General features: G+C 45.6%; 2 protein-coding genes across 2 annotated transcripts; both read left to right on the top strand.

Moving 5' to 3' along the window:
- Window positions 1-3,521: 3,521 nt before the first annotated feature.
- Window positions 3,522-9,803, top strand: LOC308143913 (C-C chemokine receptor type 1-like; the record flags this gene model as incomplete). The annotated part of the gene is made up of 2 exons (XM_080514856.1): window positions 3,522-3,703; window positions 8,945-9,803. The coding sequence occupies 2 exons, from the start codon at window positions 3,522-3,524 to the stop codon at window positions 9,801-9,803; spliced, it is 1,041 nt and encodes a 346-aa protein (XP_080370982.1).
- A 2,526-nt stretch (window positions 9,804-12,329) lies between these two features.
- Window positions 12,330-14,555, top strand: LOC308143912 (C-C chemokine receptor type 1-like; the record flags this gene model as incomplete). Its single annotated transcript, XM_080514855.1, has 2 exons — window positions 12,330-12,526; window positions 13,697-14,555. The coding sequence occupies 2 exons, from the start codon at window positions 12,330-12,332 to the stop codon at window positions 14,553-14,555; spliced, it is 1,056 nt and encodes a 351-aa protein (XP_080370981.1).
- Window positions 14,556-18,563: the final 4,008 nt, after the last annotated feature.

Below are 18,563 nucleotides of genomic sequence, written 5' to 3'. Positions count from 1 at the left end.
CAGACGATGTTTCACTGTGCGTCTCGGAGGATTACGGTAAATTCTCAGATAACGGCCTTAATTCGCCCCGAACGCCGGGAAGAGCCTCGACGATCGCAGCCGGCGGATTATAGACGAGTTTCATTTGTATTTTTTTCCCCAACAATGTTTTGGACTCGTTCGTCATCCTGTCGCAGCTTCGACAAAAACTTCCGAGGGTATTTTTATTTTCCCCACCAGCAGCTCTTTTCCAGCTGTTTTCCTTCCTGTGGTGCTTCATTCACACTGTCCCTGGACTTTTATTGTGAAAATTTGTGCTGAAGGCGTCTGGTTCTTATTGATCGTTACCTGGATGAATTAATTTTCTGGAGGAAATATTTCGATATCAAGTGTTGTGGTTCCTTCACTGAACGCTCCTTTGTCATTTTATTCATTTATTTATTTGTGTTTCTTTCATAAAAGCAAAAATTGTACGACGACGCACCCGAAAGCATCGTATAAAAAAAGACCAGAACGATATAGTTCTAATATTTAGCTGCTCCTTACGTGAGAATGAGAATTAAAAAATGATAATAACTACATTATCCTGAAGAACTATATAAACCTTCCAGTGATTATAGAACAAAACAAACAAACAATCCCATTTGGTCCATATTTAGTTGATCCACTTTTTAAATTTCAATCCATAATAACATTTTCTGTATTTCTATATATATTTTAAATCGATTAATTATTTGTAAGATTTTTTTAAATCCTGTATGTGAGAAGTCCAGGTTTTTACGGCAACAATTGAAACACATATTTGTTTTAAATTCTAATTTTCCGGTCATTTCCTGAAGTGAAAACAAAAAAACCTTAAAAACAAGTTTGCTGGTAAAAATAGAACTTTTGCCTTTGATCCTGATGAACATTGTCTGTAATTCTCTGAATGTTTGATTTACCCTGATTTAACAAATAAACTGTCGATATGTTGTCTTTGTTCAACTCTGGATGATTCAAACTGCAGGAAGAAGGGGCATAGACCTATAGACCTAGAAGCTACTGACGCTAGCAGGGCCAGAGACCTATAGAACTAGAAGCTACTGATGCTAGCAGCAGGAGGAGCAGGGCCATAGACCTATAGAACTAGAAGCTACTGACACTAGCAGCAGGAGGAGCAGGGCCATAGACCTATAGAACTAGAAGCTACTGACACTAGTAGGAGGAGCAGGGCCATAGACCTATACAACTAGAAGCTACTGACGCTAGCAGCAGGAGGAGCAGAGCCATAGACCTATAGAACTAGAAGCTACTGACGCTAGCAGCAGGAGGAGCAGGGCCATAGACCTATAGAACTAGAAGCTACTGACACTAGCAGTTGGAGGAGCAGAGCCATAGACCTATAGAACTAGAAGCTACTGACGCTAGCAGCAGGAGGAGCGGGGCCATAGACCTATAGAACTAGAAGCTACTGATGCCAGCAATAAGAGCAGCAGGGCCATAGACCTATAGAACTAGAAGCTACTGACACTAGCAGCAGGAGGAGCAGGGCCATAGACCTATAGAACTAGAAGCTACTGACACTAGCAGGAGGAGCAGGGCCATAGACCTATACAACTAGAAGCTACTGACGCTAGCAGCAGGAGGAGCAGAGCCATAGACCTATAGAACTAGAAGCTATGACACTAGCAGCAGGAGGAGCAGGGCCATAGACCTATAGAACTAGAAGCTACTGACACTAGCAGCAGGAGGAGCAGGGCCATAGACCTATAGAACTAGAAGCTTCTGACATTAGCAGCAGGAGGAGCAGGGCCATAGACCTATAGAACTAGAAGCTACTGACGCTAGCAGCAGGAGGAGCAGAGCCATAGACCTATACAACTAGAAGCTACTGACGCTAGCAGCAGGAGGAGCAGAGCCATAGACCTATAGAACTAGAAGCTACTGACGCTAGCAGCAGGAGGAGCAGAGCCATAGACCTATAGAACTAGAAGCTACTGACGCTAGCAGTTGGAGGAGCAGGGCCATAGACCTATAGAACTAGAAGCTACTGACGCTAGCAGCAGGAGGAGCAGGGCCATAGACCTATAGAACTAGAAGCTACTGACGCTAGCAGCAGGAGGAGCAGGGCCATAGACCTATAGAACTAGAAGCTACTGACATTAGCAGCAGGAGGAGCAGGGCCATAGACCTATACAAATAGAAGCTACTGACGCTAGCAGCAGGAGGAGCAGAGCCATAGACCTATAGAACTAGAAGCTACTGACGCTAGCAGCAGGAGGAGCAGGGCCATAGACCTATAGAACTAGAAGTATAAACAGGCTTATGAGCAGGAATCTCCTAAATCAATTTCTATGTCCTTCTGTGTTTCTGGTGTGTCTGGTGAGTCACAGCGCCCCCACAGGCCTGGCAGGTGAACTACAGGCCCTGAAGCCTCGTGTTAAACCGAGTTCATACTGACGTGTGGACGGAGGCATTTGGAGAAAGAAGATGTCACCATGAAAAGACTGAAAAAACAAACAAACTGCTTCTAGATTCTAGATCCTATCAGTGACTGAGCTCCACCAAAAGGCAGAAACACAAACGATCTCTTATCTTCTGCAGGTTTTTGTTCTTCCCTCTTCAGTCACACAACTTCCACGGTTCCTGTTCCTCGGCCCGATATAGTCGACGTTCCGTGTCGTCACTGAGTCAGAGGTTCAGTTTGGTTTTGTTCAGTCCAGCTGTTGGCGGCGATCAGGATTCACTTTGCTTTGTGTTTTAAACATTCGTGCTTTCAAACATCTGCCTAATAATCTACTTAATCTCCACAGATGCTGGAAACAAAAAACCAAAACAACATATAACCCTTCAGTTTTCAACTCGTCAACATATTTTGTATAATTCTTTGCATCAATTCAGTTCTTTTCGGAAATAATTTGACATTAAAGTCACATTTTACTTTCCATTCAAGCGTTTATAGATTAACAGTCACATTATAAAGTCTGAGTCTCTCAATAATGAACTTATTACTTCATTCTGTCTTCCAGTGGTCTAAAAAGTCTTTCAGAACTTTTTTCACTTGAAATAAACGTGTATCTCTTTGCAAAAACTTTTCATCTCTGAAGTATTTTGCAGTAACTTTCTCTTGAGAATCATTTAAAACCGTTATTAACCCTTTACATGCTTCATGCAGGTCATGGTAATATTACTTTATGTTCATTTATGGGCTGTGACGTCATTTTATGGTGAACTGTTTGAAGTGAACCGAGTTTTTTTTAAAGTTTATAAAAGAGAAATAACTTTACACACACACACACACACACACACACACACACACACACACACACACACACACACACACACACACACACACACACACACACACACACACACACACTTCCTCCTCCTCCTTGATGACTGATGTCGGAGTGACCTGGACTCACATTGAGTCAGACGGGCTTTGGCCTCGCCCCTTCCCGTTGCCTCGCCCCCCCCCACACACACACACACACACACTCACAGACAGCCTGCAGAATGTCCCAGCGTCTCTTCCTCCACAGTCCACACCGTCCTCCACCGTCATGGAGTCGTCCACGACGCTCGACTACGACTACAGCAGCTACAGCGAGGAGGCGTCCAGGCTGGTGTCGCCCTGCAACAGAGACCCGGACAACAAGCTGGGCGCTCGCCTCTCCATCATCTACTACTTCATGTTCGTCCTCAGCCTCTTCGGCAACGGCCTGGTGCTCCTCATCATCCAGAGGTGAGTGGATCTGACGCACCTGGTGCTACTCATCGTCCAGAGGCTAGTGGATCTGATGCACCTGGTGCTCCTCATCGTCCAGCGGTGAGTGGATCTGATGCACCTGGTGCTCATCGTCCAGAGGTTAGTGGATCTGATGCACCTGGTGCTCCTCATCATCCAGAGGTGAGTGGATCTGATGCACCTGGTGCTCCTCGTCATCCAGAGGTGAGTGGATCTGATGCACCTGGTGCTCCTCATCGTCCAGAGGTGAGTGGATCTGACGCACCTGGTGCTCCTCATCATCCAGCGGTGAGTGGATCTGATGCACCTGGTGCTCCTCATCATCCAGCGTTTAGTGGATCTCATGCACCTGGTGCTACTCATCATCCAGAGGTGAGTGGATCTGATGCACCTGGTGCTCATCACCCAGCGGTGAGTGGATCTCATGCACCTGGTGCTACTCATCATCCAGAGGTGAGTGGATCTGATGCACCTGGTGCTCATCACCCAGCGGTGAGTGGATCTCATGCACCTGGTGCTACTCATCATCCAGCGGTTAGGGAATCTGATGCACCTGGTGCTCATCATCCAGCGGTAAGTGGATCTGATGCACCTGGTGCTCCTCATCATCAGCCACTGGAACTGCATCGATAATTCAAATGGGCCTCTGAGGAGGATGAGGATCCCCCATGAGGATTACAGCTTCTAGCTCATAGGCTTTGTATTAATAAAACATATATATAGTTTATTTCATTCATATTATTATTATTATGGACTTTTTAATGCTCCATTTTATTGAGGAATATTTGTTCTATATCTTTTTACAATTTAAATTTATTTATTAAAAACAACAAATAAAAATGTATTACAATTATAATTCTTATTACCTACTTTTAATAATAAAATAAAACTATTTATTATTATTTCTCTTTTAATTATGACAATAATATACTAAAATTAAATAACATTATTATTTACTTAAATAATAATGTTATTAATAATAATTTTTCAATTAAAAATTAAAAGCAAACCGCAAATAAACAAAATGACTATAAATCCAGAGGCTTAAACAACCATGCTTGCTTATAGCAGAGTTCTATTTCAGAAATTAAATTTCATTCTCTACGGTCATTTCTTAGTATTTTATTATTAATAATAATATTAATATTAACAACAATAATAATCTGAATTTAATCACATTTTTTTTTAAATCTCATGTGTGATTTAGAATCCATTGCTTCCTTTTCTAGATTAATCCATAACTGGAATCTTTTACCAAAATGCAACGTTCCCTTATTTTTTTTTTTACATTTTGGTTCCTTTTAAATTAGTTATTTTCCCTTTTTGCTCATTTATTTGTTAAAATTTCTTCACACATACTCTGCTGAATACTATAATCTACTACATCGTGTCATTTTAACGATTTTAACTGGATGAATAATGGGTTTGTTGGATCATCGCTGTAAAATATAAAGTGAGGGTGTTTTTCTCTTACTGGCGTTTCAAAAGTACATTTAAAGTAAGAAATTGCAAAAAGCACATTTTTCTGTGTGTGTTTTTTAAACACCAAAACTGGGGAAACATTTTGGTCATCATGTTAATATTTTACCACCCAGAGCTGAAAGAAGAATTAACTATGCAAGGTTTTTTAGTTTTTTTTTTAAACCACAGAAGTACATATTTATGAGACGTATTCCTTACTGAGAAACAGGAAGTACTAATTCCTCCAACTGTCACAGTCGCCTTGACGCTTCCTGCATTAAGCAAAACGGCAACAATTGGAGTTGTTTGGACACACTGGAGTGAGTTCATAAACGATGAGGAAAAAAACTCTTTGAAGTTTCCGCTCAAAGGGAGTTGAAGTTGCCGTGGAGGACGGAGGTGACTGGGAGCGACACTCATGTTGTGGTCAAACAGCTGGAGCCTCTGATTTCGTCACATTCAGACTTTTCTTCCCGTCAGTCGTAATCAACTCTGATAACAACGTTTGATTATCAGACTCGGTTTGACCCTCAGATGTGAATCAGGGCTGATTCAGGGCTGAACTCAAATCCGTGACTCGGACTCTGTTTCAAGTTTAGAAGCTTCTTCAAATGAAGCCGTGCTACATGTTACATGCTAAAGAGTCTCAGGTGCACACACCAGAGATGCTACATGCTAAAGAGTCTCAGGCTCACACACCAGAGATGCTACATGCTAAAAAGTCTTAGGCTCACACACCAGCGATGCTACATGCTAAAGAGTCTCAGGCTCACACACCAGCGATGCTACATGCTAAAGAGTCTCAGGCTCACACACTAGCAATGCCCGATGCTACATGCTAAAGAGTCTCAGGCTCACACACCAGCAATGCTACATGCTAAAAAGTCTTAGGCTCACACACCAGCGATGCTACATGCTAAAGAGTCTCAGGCTCACACACCAGCGATGCTACATGCTAAAGAGTCTCAGGCTCACACACTAGCAATGCCCGATGCTACATGCTAAAGAGTCTTAGGCTCACACACCAGCAATGCTACATGCTAAAGAGTCTCAGGCTCACACACCAGCAATGCTACATGCTAAAGAGTCTCAGGCTCACACACCAGTGATGCTACATGCTAACCCAGATTAAAGTGACTGACCGTTTCCTCCCCAGCAGCTCGGTCCCTTGCTGTATAGTCTACAGTAGCATAGCGCAGAGCGGACCGAGGCGCTACGCTCTGCTATGCTACTCTAGACACAGTCGTACCATGGGGCCTTCAACGCTTAACGTCCACATGTTCATTTTGTCGTTTTTAACTTTATTATAGTTTCTTTAGGGTTGAAACTTCCCAGGATGTTGTGAACACACAACCTTGATGTATCGTTAGTATATGAATTCGGCTTTATGGTATTCATTCAGTAGCCGTACTTTGTATTGCACGTAGTGAAAGATTAGCATTTGTACTCGCGAAAGTAAGGAACACGCGTAGTTTTCATTCCTTCCAAGTCTGAGGAAGAAGTACCCCCCTCCCCCTCCCCCGAGAGTTCCGACTCGTGACGGTACGATGCAGAATCCGGGAGAGCAGCGTTCCTCCGACAGACTTCAGTTCCGCTGGAGGCGTCGGGACGAAGTGGCAGTGCAGTAGAAGTGTCTCCGTCCCACAGAGAGCTGCTTTCAACCCCCCCCACCCCCCCCTACACTCCCCCCCCCATCCCCCAACACTTCCCGCCACTCTGTCACTGTCACCGCTTCGACCCGAGCGGGACGGGAATATGTGGATATGCTCTCCCGGCGTTCAAACGACGACGTCAGACACAAAGTCGGCCGCGTCCCAACAGAGACGGCCGTGTTCAGAATACGGTCTTATAACGGAAGGTGGAGAGACGCTGAGTCAGCACGCAGCTGAAGCAGAAAGCCACAGAGATGATTTCAGGTGGAAACATCTTACTTCTTTCGTTTCACATGAAAACCGGTGAACACCTTCTTATAGCTGCTTTTAGACAGAAAACTCAAACTGACACGTGAAGAGATGAGGAAACATCCTTCCAGATCGGCATCTCGCTTCCTGCTTCACACTTTGTGTCGACGGCAACAAGCAATTAGAACGCACAAGAACGCAGTGTGCTCAGGTAATCAACACTTTGAATTGCACGATTAGTACGACTGGAGTCGCGGGACTTCGGTAATCATCGCTGTTGAGATTGTTCTGGGCTCTCGCCTCCCTCCAGCTGCTCCCGCCGTTTGGCGAGACGGCGGAGGAAATGCATCCACGCTGAGGCCATTTAACCCTTCGCCTTCATTTCAAAATAAAACACGGGCTGAGATTCGTGGCAGCTGAGCACATCCACGGGCGTGAGACTGTAAAACTCCAGTGGTGGGAAAGTGCTGTTGATTTACTTAAAGGTGTTTACACCAGCAGGATACAACTCAAAACGCTCACAATAAGAACTAGCAAGTCCCGGGAGAATTCGCACTGGGAGCCACTACGGAGGAGACGTCGCTCTGATTGGCTCGATTGAGCATGTGCACAACCGTTACCGTAACTCCCGGACTATAACGGTTCCTTTTTTCACAAGCTTTGATCCCGGCAGCTAATTTATGGATTCTTACAGGTGAATGAGCTTCATTTCGTAGATACATTGGGTGATGCCTTCAGGTGCATCACGTGACTCCGACCTCTCTTTGTTTTTTCCCCCCCTCAACCCCAAGACTTTTCCCTCCTCCCAATAATTTTTCCATGAGGTTTCCACGGGATAGAGCTTTAAAATGAAGTATTACTTGTGTTGATACGCGGACTAGCAAGCGAGCTACAAATGTTTTTGTGGATTTTCTAGCCTGGGATCGATGTTTAGAACGAGCGGGAGACCGATCCAAGATGGCGACGCTGTAGGTACGTCACAGGCGGCGCCGTGAGGCATCTAGTGTTATATATCTATGGAGCCGGCGTTCCAGTGTGGACAACCCCTCAAGCCTTTAGTCTTTCAACCTTTTTGAGCCAAGACACACTTTTTTGTTTGGAAAAATCTGGAGTCACACCTTCACCTGAACATGTTAAACTCTGTAGCCTCTATTAACAATATAAAGTCTTTCTCATCAAAGTTTTATCAACAGGAATCCAGTAAATCCAGAAAGCAAGGACTTTTTTTAATAGTGCCTCCCTCAGTGTGAAACCTGGACCTGATGGATGAAGAGCTGAGATCCTGGTTTTCAAAAACTTCTCCATCACTGTCACTGACACAGTACTTTGATACAAGATGGTAGCAGGAGGTGGAGATGAACCACACTGACGGCTGTCACTTTACATTTCACCGGCAAAGTTCTGTGCTGCCCTCTAGTGGTGAAGAGTATTTATACATGATTAATCTGCAACACACTGTGAGAGCAAAGGTTTTTTTAGAAAGAAATGTGAAATGTGATCATTTCCCACGGCTCACCTGACGATCTGGAGGAAACACCAGTGGTTGAAAAACACTTGATCTAGGCTTCCTGGGTCCATGTTTGTGACTTGAGGCCAACATGGTGAAGCAGCACATGAGAGGAGGTTCAAAAAGACCAGAATTCATTTCAACTTTCGCATGTCGAAGCGGCGCGGGAGGGCGACGTCGCTCTTAAAATGCAGTTTTCATGTGGAAAATGAAAAGTCGTTTCTGTCAACGCGTTTTAAATAGAGTTCAGACGAAGCCTTGGGTTCAGTCGTATCGTCAGCGACCAGAGTGATTCAGGCTGTCTGATTGTCCCTCTTGTCTTAAACCCCTCCCCCTACCCCCCCTCCCTACCCTACCCTACCCCTCCAGGTTCGAGAGGCTCACCACGGTGACCAACATCCTGCTGCTGAACCTGGTCCTGTCCTCCCTGATCTTCATGAGCAGCCTCCCCTTCCTGGGCGTCTACATGCAGCTCTCCGACTGGATCTTCGGTAAGGTCATGTGCAAGCTGGTGGGCAGCGTGTACTACCTGGGCTTCTACAGCTCCGTGCTCTTCCTGACCCTGCTCACCTTCGACCGCCACCTCGCCGTGGTGTACTCCCTGGGCGCCCCGCGGGTGAGGAGCCGCGGCTACGCCGTGATCTCGTGCGGCGTGGTGTGGCTGGTGAGCGGGCTGGCTAGCGTCAGGCCCATGCTCCTGCAGACCACCTACTACCACCACGTGGACGAGAGGACCTACTGCGACGAGTACCCGGGCGAGGTTCCCGACATCGACGTGGTGAAGCTGCGCACGTCCGGGTTCTACCTGCAGCTCTTCCTCTTCCTGATCTTCCCGCTGGCCGTCATCGTCTACTGCTACGCCCGCATCGCCGTCACCGTGGCGTCGTCGCAGCTCGCCGCCAAGTTCAAGACGCTGCGGCTGATCTTCGTGATCGTGGTGCTGTTCTTCGCCTGCTGGACGCCGTTCAACGTGATCATGCTGATGCACGACGAGGCGGTGACCTGCGAGGAGGGCCAGCGGCTGGGCTACGCCCTGCAGATCACGCGGAACCTCGCCTACGTCTACTTCTGCATCAGCCCCGTCTTCTACACCTTCGTCGGGAAGAAGTTCCAGAACTACTTCCGGCAGCTGGTGGTTCAGCGCTACCCCGGACTGAAGAGGTACGTCTCCGTCAGTCAGCACAGCAGAACCAACGTGTCCACGAAGAGCACGCCCAACGAGCTCTAGGGCGCGAGGAACCAACACAAGACCACTGAACTCAGAGTTCAATGGAGACTCAGAATGGACGATGAAAGATTAAAATTAGTTCCGAACATAAATCTGTTGAAAAAAAAAAATGAACGGAAACGCGCAATTTTCGCGGTTTCCGTTCAAGATGTTATGAAAACTACGTCTGCTGACAGAAAACAGACAGGGTCAATGGCAAAACACGGACGTTCTAGTTGGATTGTGATTACGGTGACTGTCAAAATAAAATCAGCAAGTTGGATTGTGATTATGGTGACTGTCAAAATAAAATCAGCAAGTTGGATTGTGATTATGGTGACTGTCAAAATAAAATCAGCAAGTTGGATTGTCATTATGGTGACTGTCAAAATAAAATCAGCAAGTTGGATTGTGATTATGGTGACTGTCAAAATAAAATCAGCAAGTTGGATTAATTATGGTGATTGTCAAAATAAAAATACCAAGTGCGATTGTAATTATGGTGACTGTCAAAATAAAATCAGCAAGTTGGATTGTTATTACGGTGACTGTCAAAATAAAACTACCAAGTTGGGTTGTAATTATGTCGATTGTCAAAATAAAAATACCAAGTGCGATTGTTAATACAGTGACTGCCAAAATAAAATCAGCAAGTTGGATTGTAATTATGGTGATTGTCAAAATAAAACTACCAAGTTGGATTGTTGTTACGGTGACTGTCAAAATAAAATCAGCAAGTTGGATTGTGATTATGGTGACTGTCAAAATAAAACTACCAAGTGCGATTGTAATTGTGATGACTGTCAAAATAAAACCACCAAGTTGGATTGTTAATACAGTGACTGCCAAAATAAAACCAGAAAGTTGGATTGTAATCATGGTGATTGTCAAAATAAAATCAGCAAATTGGATTGTGATTATGGTGACTGTCAAAATAAAATCAGCAAGTTGGATTGTGATTATGGTGACTGTCAAAATAAAATCAGCAAGTTGGATTGTGATTATGGTGACTGTCAAAATAAAACTACCAAGTTGGACTGTTATTACGGGGAGTGTCAAAATAAAAGTCCCAAGAGAATATGGACTGGGACCACAGACGTCGCTTCACAACAGTCGCATTTACAAAAAGTTGTGCTTTCAGTGGATCAGAGCATCGTTGCCATGGAAACAGACCCCCTCCCAATCAGGAAAGACCTTTTATCGAATAGACCGTTTAATCCTCTTAATTTCTTCTTCCTCATTTGAAATATAGGAGAAAACATCATTAATCACGGATCACCTTCTTGCTTTCATGTACGATTATTAAAGTAATTAAAATGTTTTTCCTGGTGTCTGATCTGTGAGTCGCTTTTATACTAATGACATGAATGTAGAGACGTCAACATATACACATCTACGATCTCAGTGAGGAGAAAGTGGAAGATCTCTGTTTTTTTCCTCTCTGACCACAAACTAAGACAATTAAAGGTGTTTTGTTTTTTTAAATTTTTTTTTATTAAGTCTGCATGCAATTAGCATGTGTGGCCACTAGAGGGTGCTGCTGGTCATTTGGTAATAAAACCACATGGTCGATTTTATTTCTTTATTTTAGTTTTGCTTATTATAAGTTATACCTATTTTTTAAAATGTATTCTACATATTCTTCATTATATTATTTTTATATTAGATTTTTTTTCTAATTTATTATACATTGTATTTATTTAACATTTTTGACGTTTTATATTTTACCATTCCTGCCCACTAAAGATAAAATGGACAATTCCAGGAGGTTCATTGCAGACTTGTTGAGAGTGACGGAACATTCTAGTGAATTACACAACAACTGCAGGACATTAAAGCTGAGAGCTGCAATGCATTATGGGAGTTTCTGTTTGTGGTGTTTTAAATGTAATTATTGGGGGTTATGTTAGGTTTGTAGTGTCGGTAGTAATTGTGTTTTTGTTGCTTAGTTCATGTAGTTTAGTTTATTGGTTGTAAGTTGTCAACCAGCAGTGAAGAAGGTTTTGTGTGTCGTGTCCTCCTGGCGTGGTCTTCCTGTGGGACTGTCAAAATAAAATGTGTGTGTCTCTCTGGGTGTTGTGTTCAGTGGGAAACGGGACCAACTGGCTCTTTGAACATCAAAGGTTGCCGACCCCTGATCTAGAGCGCTAAATGGACAAAGTCAGAGATTCGTCGTTAGCGGTGAAAAGAAGGTGGACGAAAGTTTGAAAAGTTCCACGACCAAACCGGAGACGGAGTGAGAAAGACGTCGTGGCTGCAGGATATCAGTGTGTCACATACAGGGCGAGACGATGTGTTTTTAGTTTTCTCAGCAATCACACAGGATGCGTCGAAGGACGGAGGGGGGTGGAGGGGGAGGGTGGGGGGAGGGTGGATGGGCTGATTAATACTTCTAACTTCCCTCTTCTTCACACAAACTAAGTTGCCGTCAGTCAGTCGAGTCTTTCAGGAGCAGAGAGACGGCGTTTTTGGCGACTCGGGTTCAGAACGCCACCGACCTCCACCCTCTGGACCGTCTTCCCTCGGGTTTCTGCTCACGGCAGGAAGATGGAAGGCAATTGGGCCGACTCTCCCGACGCCTACAACTACGACTACGACAACTACACCGACGGCCACCATTACCCCGTCTCGCCGTGCAGCCGGGACGGGGACAACCAGCTGGGAGCCCGGCTGTCCGTCCTCTACTACTTCATGTTCGTCTTCAGCGTCTTCGCCAACGGCCTGGTGCTGGTCATCATCCACCGGTGAGTCCCGACGCGAGAACCGCCCCGACAAAGACCCCCTGGGGAGGCTGTCGGTTGGAGGAGGAGGGTGGAGCTCCTCCAGAGAGTCAGGGGAATCAGGAGCGACTGAATATATAGATTGAGAAACGGCTCACTGAGGGACGGACCTGAGACGGTGGACAACCAACGTCTATAGACCGTGGACGACCAACGTCTATAGACCGTGGACTACCAACGTCTATAGACCGTGGACGACCAACGTCTATAGACCGTGGACTAACAACGTCTATAGACCGTGGACGACCAACGTCTATAGACCGTGGACGACCAACGTCTATAGACCGTGGACGACCAACGTCTATAGACCGTGGACGACCAACGTCTATAGACCGTGGACGACCAACGTCTATAGACCGTGGACTACCAACGTCTATAGACCGTGGACTAACAACGTCTATAGACCGTGGACGACCAACGTCTATAGACCGTGGACTACCAACGTCTATAGACCGTGGACTAACAACATCTATAGACCGTGGACGACCAACGTCTATAGACCGTGGACTACCAACGTCTACAGACGACCGATATTAAAGTTCTTTCTGGTCTCATTCCGAGATCAAGGCAACGTGGAGCCTTTCAAGTATCGCTCATGTAACGGATATAAATTAGGCTTTATGGAATTGAATAGGTACTTCAATGACGAACCAGCAGAACCAGACCTGAGAGGCGGAGTCAACCTGGTTCTGACCTCAAGTTCTCCAAACGCTTTTCACACTTTCACCGTCAACAACAACCACTTTTTAATTTTTCTACATCTCAGATTCCTCTTTTATGCTTGTGATGATAATAATAAGAACAATGGTACTACTACTACTACTACTAATAGAAGTAACATAAGGATAATAATGTAGTAATAATAAAAAAATATAATAATAGTGACATAAGAATAATAATAATATTTGCAATAATAAAAAGGTTTTTATAGTAATGATAGTAACATATAGATAATTCTAATGGTACTAATAGAATATAATAATACTATTGCATTTTATTTGTATTGCACTTTATATTTGTGAATCTCAGGCTAAAAGCATCAATAGAAAACATCTAAGAAACGGCAATAAAGTGTGAGAGCCGTGAAATACGAGGATTTTCTCCTAACCCCCCCTCCCTACCCTACCCCTCCAGGTTCGAGAGGCTCACCACGGTGACCAACATCCTGCTGCTGAACCTGGTCCTGTCCTCCCTGATCTTCATGAGCAGCCTCCCCTTCGTCAGCGTCTACATGCAGCTCTCCGACTGGATCTTCGGTAAGGTCATGTGCAAGCTGGTGGGCAGCGTGTACTACCTGGGCTTCTACAGCTCCGTGCTCTTCCTGACCCTGCTCACCTTCGACCGCCACCTCGCCGTGGTGTACTCCCTGGGCGCCCCGCGGGTGAGGAGCCGCGGCTACGCCGTGATCTCGTGCGGCGTGGTGTGGCTGGTGAGCGGGCTGGCGTGCGTCAGGCCCATGCTCCTGCAGACCACCTACTACCACCACGTGGACGAGAGGACCTACTGCGACGAGTACGTCGGCGAGGCGCCCGGCTTCGACGTGGTGAAGCTGCGCACGTCCGGGTTCTACCTGCAGCTCTTCCTCTTCCTGATCTTCCCGCTGGCCGTCATCGTCTACTGCTACGCCCGCATCGCCGTCACCGTGGCGTCGTCGCAGCTCGCCGCCAAGTTCAAGACGCTGCGGCTGATCTTCGTGATCGTGGTGCTGTTCTTCGCCTGCTGGACGCCGTTCAACGTGGTGGTGCTGATGCACGAGCGCGGCGCCCCCGTCAGCTGCGAGGAGGGCCAGAGGCTGGGCTACGCCCTGCAGGCCACGCGCACCGTGGCCTACCTCTACTTCTGCGTCAGCCCCGTCTTCTACACCTTCGTCGGCAAGAAGTTCCAGAACCACTTCCGCCAGCTGATGGTCAAACGCTTCCCGAGCCTGAAGAGGCACGTCGCCGTCGACGACGGGACCAACATGTCCACCAAAGTCACGCCGAACGAGCTTTAAGGGCCAAAACACCCCCCCCCCCCCCCCAAAAAAAAGCCCCGCCCCCAAAAAAACGTGCTGCATGTTTTTGGGGATTCTATGTTTGTACCTCTAAATCTTACTGGATGTTTTCTTTTATAAGAAAATGCAAGTTTTTCAGTGTTTAATGACATTTTTGGGGGCGAAAATCTTACTTTGAAAGGCAAATAGCGGACTTCCTGTTGGAGTTAGGTCAAAAGTTAGAGTGCGTGAGTTGTAGATCTCGACGAGACGAACAAATTTCGTGTCCGTTGCATATGTGTACGACATTCCTATGGACCGTGGCGGGCGGTTTAGTTTTTCTAGGTGGCGCTAGAGAGCCAATTTTTTCACCGTGGGGTTAAGTTTTTACATTGTAATTAATTTTTCGCCAGTCTCTACGATCGTGCCAAATTAGCGATGATAGACTAATTTTTTCTGCGCGAAATAAAGCGGTATAATAAGAATAAGAAAAAACATTTGAAATACAATATAGAATTTCGCCAGTAGGTAGACCACTGGTCTGAGTGGTCAGTGGGTCACGGGTTGCCAGGTCCACGGTTTTACCACCGAATCGGGGCGACTTTTGGTTCAGTTTCCAAATGCAAAACGACATAAATAAGAATGAACTGCTTGTGGAAAAATGCTTTTAATTCCCAACACATTGAAGAATCGTGGTCTTGTTTTGTGCTTGTTGTTGTATGGTACATAATTTGTATACTGATCAGATCTGGCAACCCTTTTTAAATCTGCCTACAAAATGGTAAGTGCAGATTTTTGAATGAAAACTTTGTCTTTTATCATCCCAACCATTTTCTTAACGCATTTTCCATTTGACTGCTTTTTTTTTTATTTTATAAAAAAAATATATATTATAGACTGATGTTTTATTTTTATACAGTGGATTGTTGTTATTTTAAGCATAATAAAGCACCTTGAACAAGTCGTCTGTCCATACGAATGTCGTGAATGCGAATAGGGTCCCACAGCGCCCCCAGTGGCCCAACACCCCCACTACATCATTCTCAACTCATCTGAGATGAAAACATGAAATGAAAACCCATTTTTACGAGAAAAGTTGTGTGTAAACAAACACGCCGCCATTGTGCCGTTTATTTCCGCCGCCAGGAGCGCTCACGACCCTTACTTTGAAAATAACGGCCAATCGTAGGTCGTCATTACATTCAGCTTCAGATTAAGTTCTGTTCGTGGAATCTGACTAATTTTCACTCCTCCACCCTCCACCCCTCCGATAACATCAGAGAAACAGGAAGTGGCGTGTTGAGCAAGCAACTTTCAGTGGAATCCGTGTGTGTGTGTGTATGTGTGTGTGTGTGTGTGTGTGTGTGTGGGGGAGGGGGGGGGTGGAGGTGGGGGGTACAAAAATATTGTGAAATCCAGATTATTCAGCAGAATGAATATCTTTGAAGCTATGACGCACCGTGTGACACACACACACACACACACACACACACACACACACACACACACACACACACACACACACACACACACACACACACACACACACCCCCCCCCCCCCCCCCCCAAAGCGGTAACCTGAATATACAAACTGCAGGTTTTAACAGGAAAAGAACAGTTTTTGAAATAATAATAAGATTATTTCTGCTCAGTCACTTAATATGGATGAAAATTATCTCGCTTTCATCACAAATGTATAGTTAGTCAAGGAAGATGCTCTATAATCTGACGTTAGAGGAGGAAGATGCTCTATAATCTGACGTTAGAGGAGGAAGATGCTCTATAATCTGGTGTTAGAGGAGGAAGATGCTCTATAATCTGGTGTTAGAGGAGGAAGATGCTCTATAATCTGACGTTAGAGGAGGAAGATGCTCTATAATCTGGTGTTAGAGGAGGAAGATGCTCTATAATCTGATGTTAGAGGAGGAAGATGCTCTATAACCTAATGTTAGAGGAGGAAGATGCTCTATAATCTGATGTTAGAGGAGGAAGATGCTCTATAATCTGGTGTTAGAGGAGGAAGATGCTCTATAATCTGATGTTAGAGGAGGAAGATGCTCTATAATCTGGTGTTAGAGGAGGAAGATGCTCTATAATCTGACGTTAGAGGAAGATGCTCTATAATCTGGTGTTAGAGGAGGAAGATGCTCTATAATCTGGTGTTAGAGGAGGAAGATGCTCTATAATCTGATGTTAGAGGAGGAAGATGCTCTATGATCTGGTGTTAGAGGAGGAAGATGCTCTATAATCTGACGTTAGAGGAGGAAGATGCTCTATAATCTGACGTTAGAGGAGGAAGATGCTCTATAATCTGGTGTTAGAGGAGGAAGATGCTCTATAATCTGGTGTTAGAGGAGGAAGATGCTCTATGATCTGACGCTGCAGAGGAAAAGGCCAAGGACCTCTTTTCTAGCTCTTCTGTCGTTTCCATGGAAACGGACATCGTCTCCAAAACATTTCCGTCGACCTTTGCTGAGACGAACGGCTGGAGGGTGTGAAGGGACGGCGAAAGGAGAAAAGAAAGTCTGTACTTCAGGCTGAACTGCAGTAACAGGAGGATTTGCTGACTCGGCTCCTTTTGATGCCTCATGAGGAAACAACGCCACGACGACGAGCCCCTCCCCCCTGGCGACCACGACGACGAGCCCCCCCCGGCGACCACGACACACAAAACCCATTTCCACAACATATCGTAGCCTGAAAGGGAACCCCCCCCCCCCCCCCGTCTGACTGTCGGCCACCAGAGGTGAGGGAGAGAGAGGGAGAGAGAGAGAGGGAGAGAGGGAGAGAGAGAGAGGGAGAGAGAGAGAGGGAGAGAGGGAGAGAAGGAGAGGGAGAGAAGGAGAGAGGAGGAGAGGGAAGGAGAGAGAGAGAGAGAGGGAGAAGAGAGAGGGAAGGAGAGAAGGGGAGAGACAGAGAGACAGAGAGAGAGACAGAGAGAGAGACAGAGAGAGAGAGAGAGAGACAGAGAGAGAGAGAGAGAGACAGAGAGAGAGAGAGACAGAGAGAGAGAGAGACAGAGAGAGAGAGAGACAGAGAGACAGAGAGACAGAGAGAGAGACAGAGAGACAGAGAGACAGAGAGACAGAGAGAGAGAGAGAGAGAGAGAGACAGAGAGAGAGACAGAGAGAGAGAGAGAGAGAGAGAGAGAGAGAGAGAGAGAGAGAGATCTCCGGCTTCACCTTCAAGCTGTGTTTCATTTTTACTTTTTAATAGAAGTGTCAAGACGCTCTCGGGGGTCTTCCACTTGTGGGGAATGAGAATTAATTGGAGGGATTAGAGCTACATGCCCCCCTTCCTCCACCCTCCTCCACCCTCCTCCACCCCCCGACTTATAACATGGCTTCAGGGTCTGCGCTGCCGCCTGCTTCCTCTGACGGAGGCCATCAACACTCAGGAGAAGTCAGAATGAATTAACAACCTTTTTCTTCTTCTTCTTCTTCTTCACTGTGTAAAGTTGCATTTTCGACGTCCGTTTGCACGAAAACTTTTTGACGTTTAAGTTAAAAAAGAAAGAAAAAAGAATGGACCAAAATGTAACGTCTCGATGTGCAAAGCTGCAGGAAACAGACTCTTCAAAGCAAAGAGGAAAGAATGTTCTATATCACACTAATCAGCTTTTTATTCGTAAAAACAAAACAACTTGAAAACCAGGGATCAGTTTCAACCACCGGCAACTTCATCACCGGCAACTTCATCACCGGCAACTTCATCACCGGCAACTTCCTCAACAGCAACTTCAACACCAGCAACTTCCTCACCAGCAACTTCCTCACCAGCAACTTCGTCACCAGCAACTTCCTCACCAGCAACTTCAACACCAGCAACTTCCTCACCAGGGACATTTGGACCAGCAGAGCTCGATGTCGCTCAGTTAAACTGCTCATGCTACATGCTAAAGGGTTTCAGGGCTCACACACCAGTGATGCTATATGCTACATGCTAAAGAGTTTCAGAGCTCACACACCAGCGATGCTATATGCTACATGCTAAAGGGTTTCAGGGCTCACACCCCAGCGAGGCTATATG

Source organism: Blennius ocellaris (assembly GCF_963422515.1).
Source record: "Blennius ocellaris genome assembly, chromosome: 19".
In the NCBI taxonomy this organism is placed as follows: domain Eukaryota; kingdom Metazoa; phylum Chordata; class Actinopteri; order Blenniiformes; family Blenniidae; genus Blennius; species Blennius ocellaris.
The sequence above is the reverse complement of the archived record's forward strand: the minus strand, read 5'-3'. Positions and strand labels throughout refer to the sequence as shown.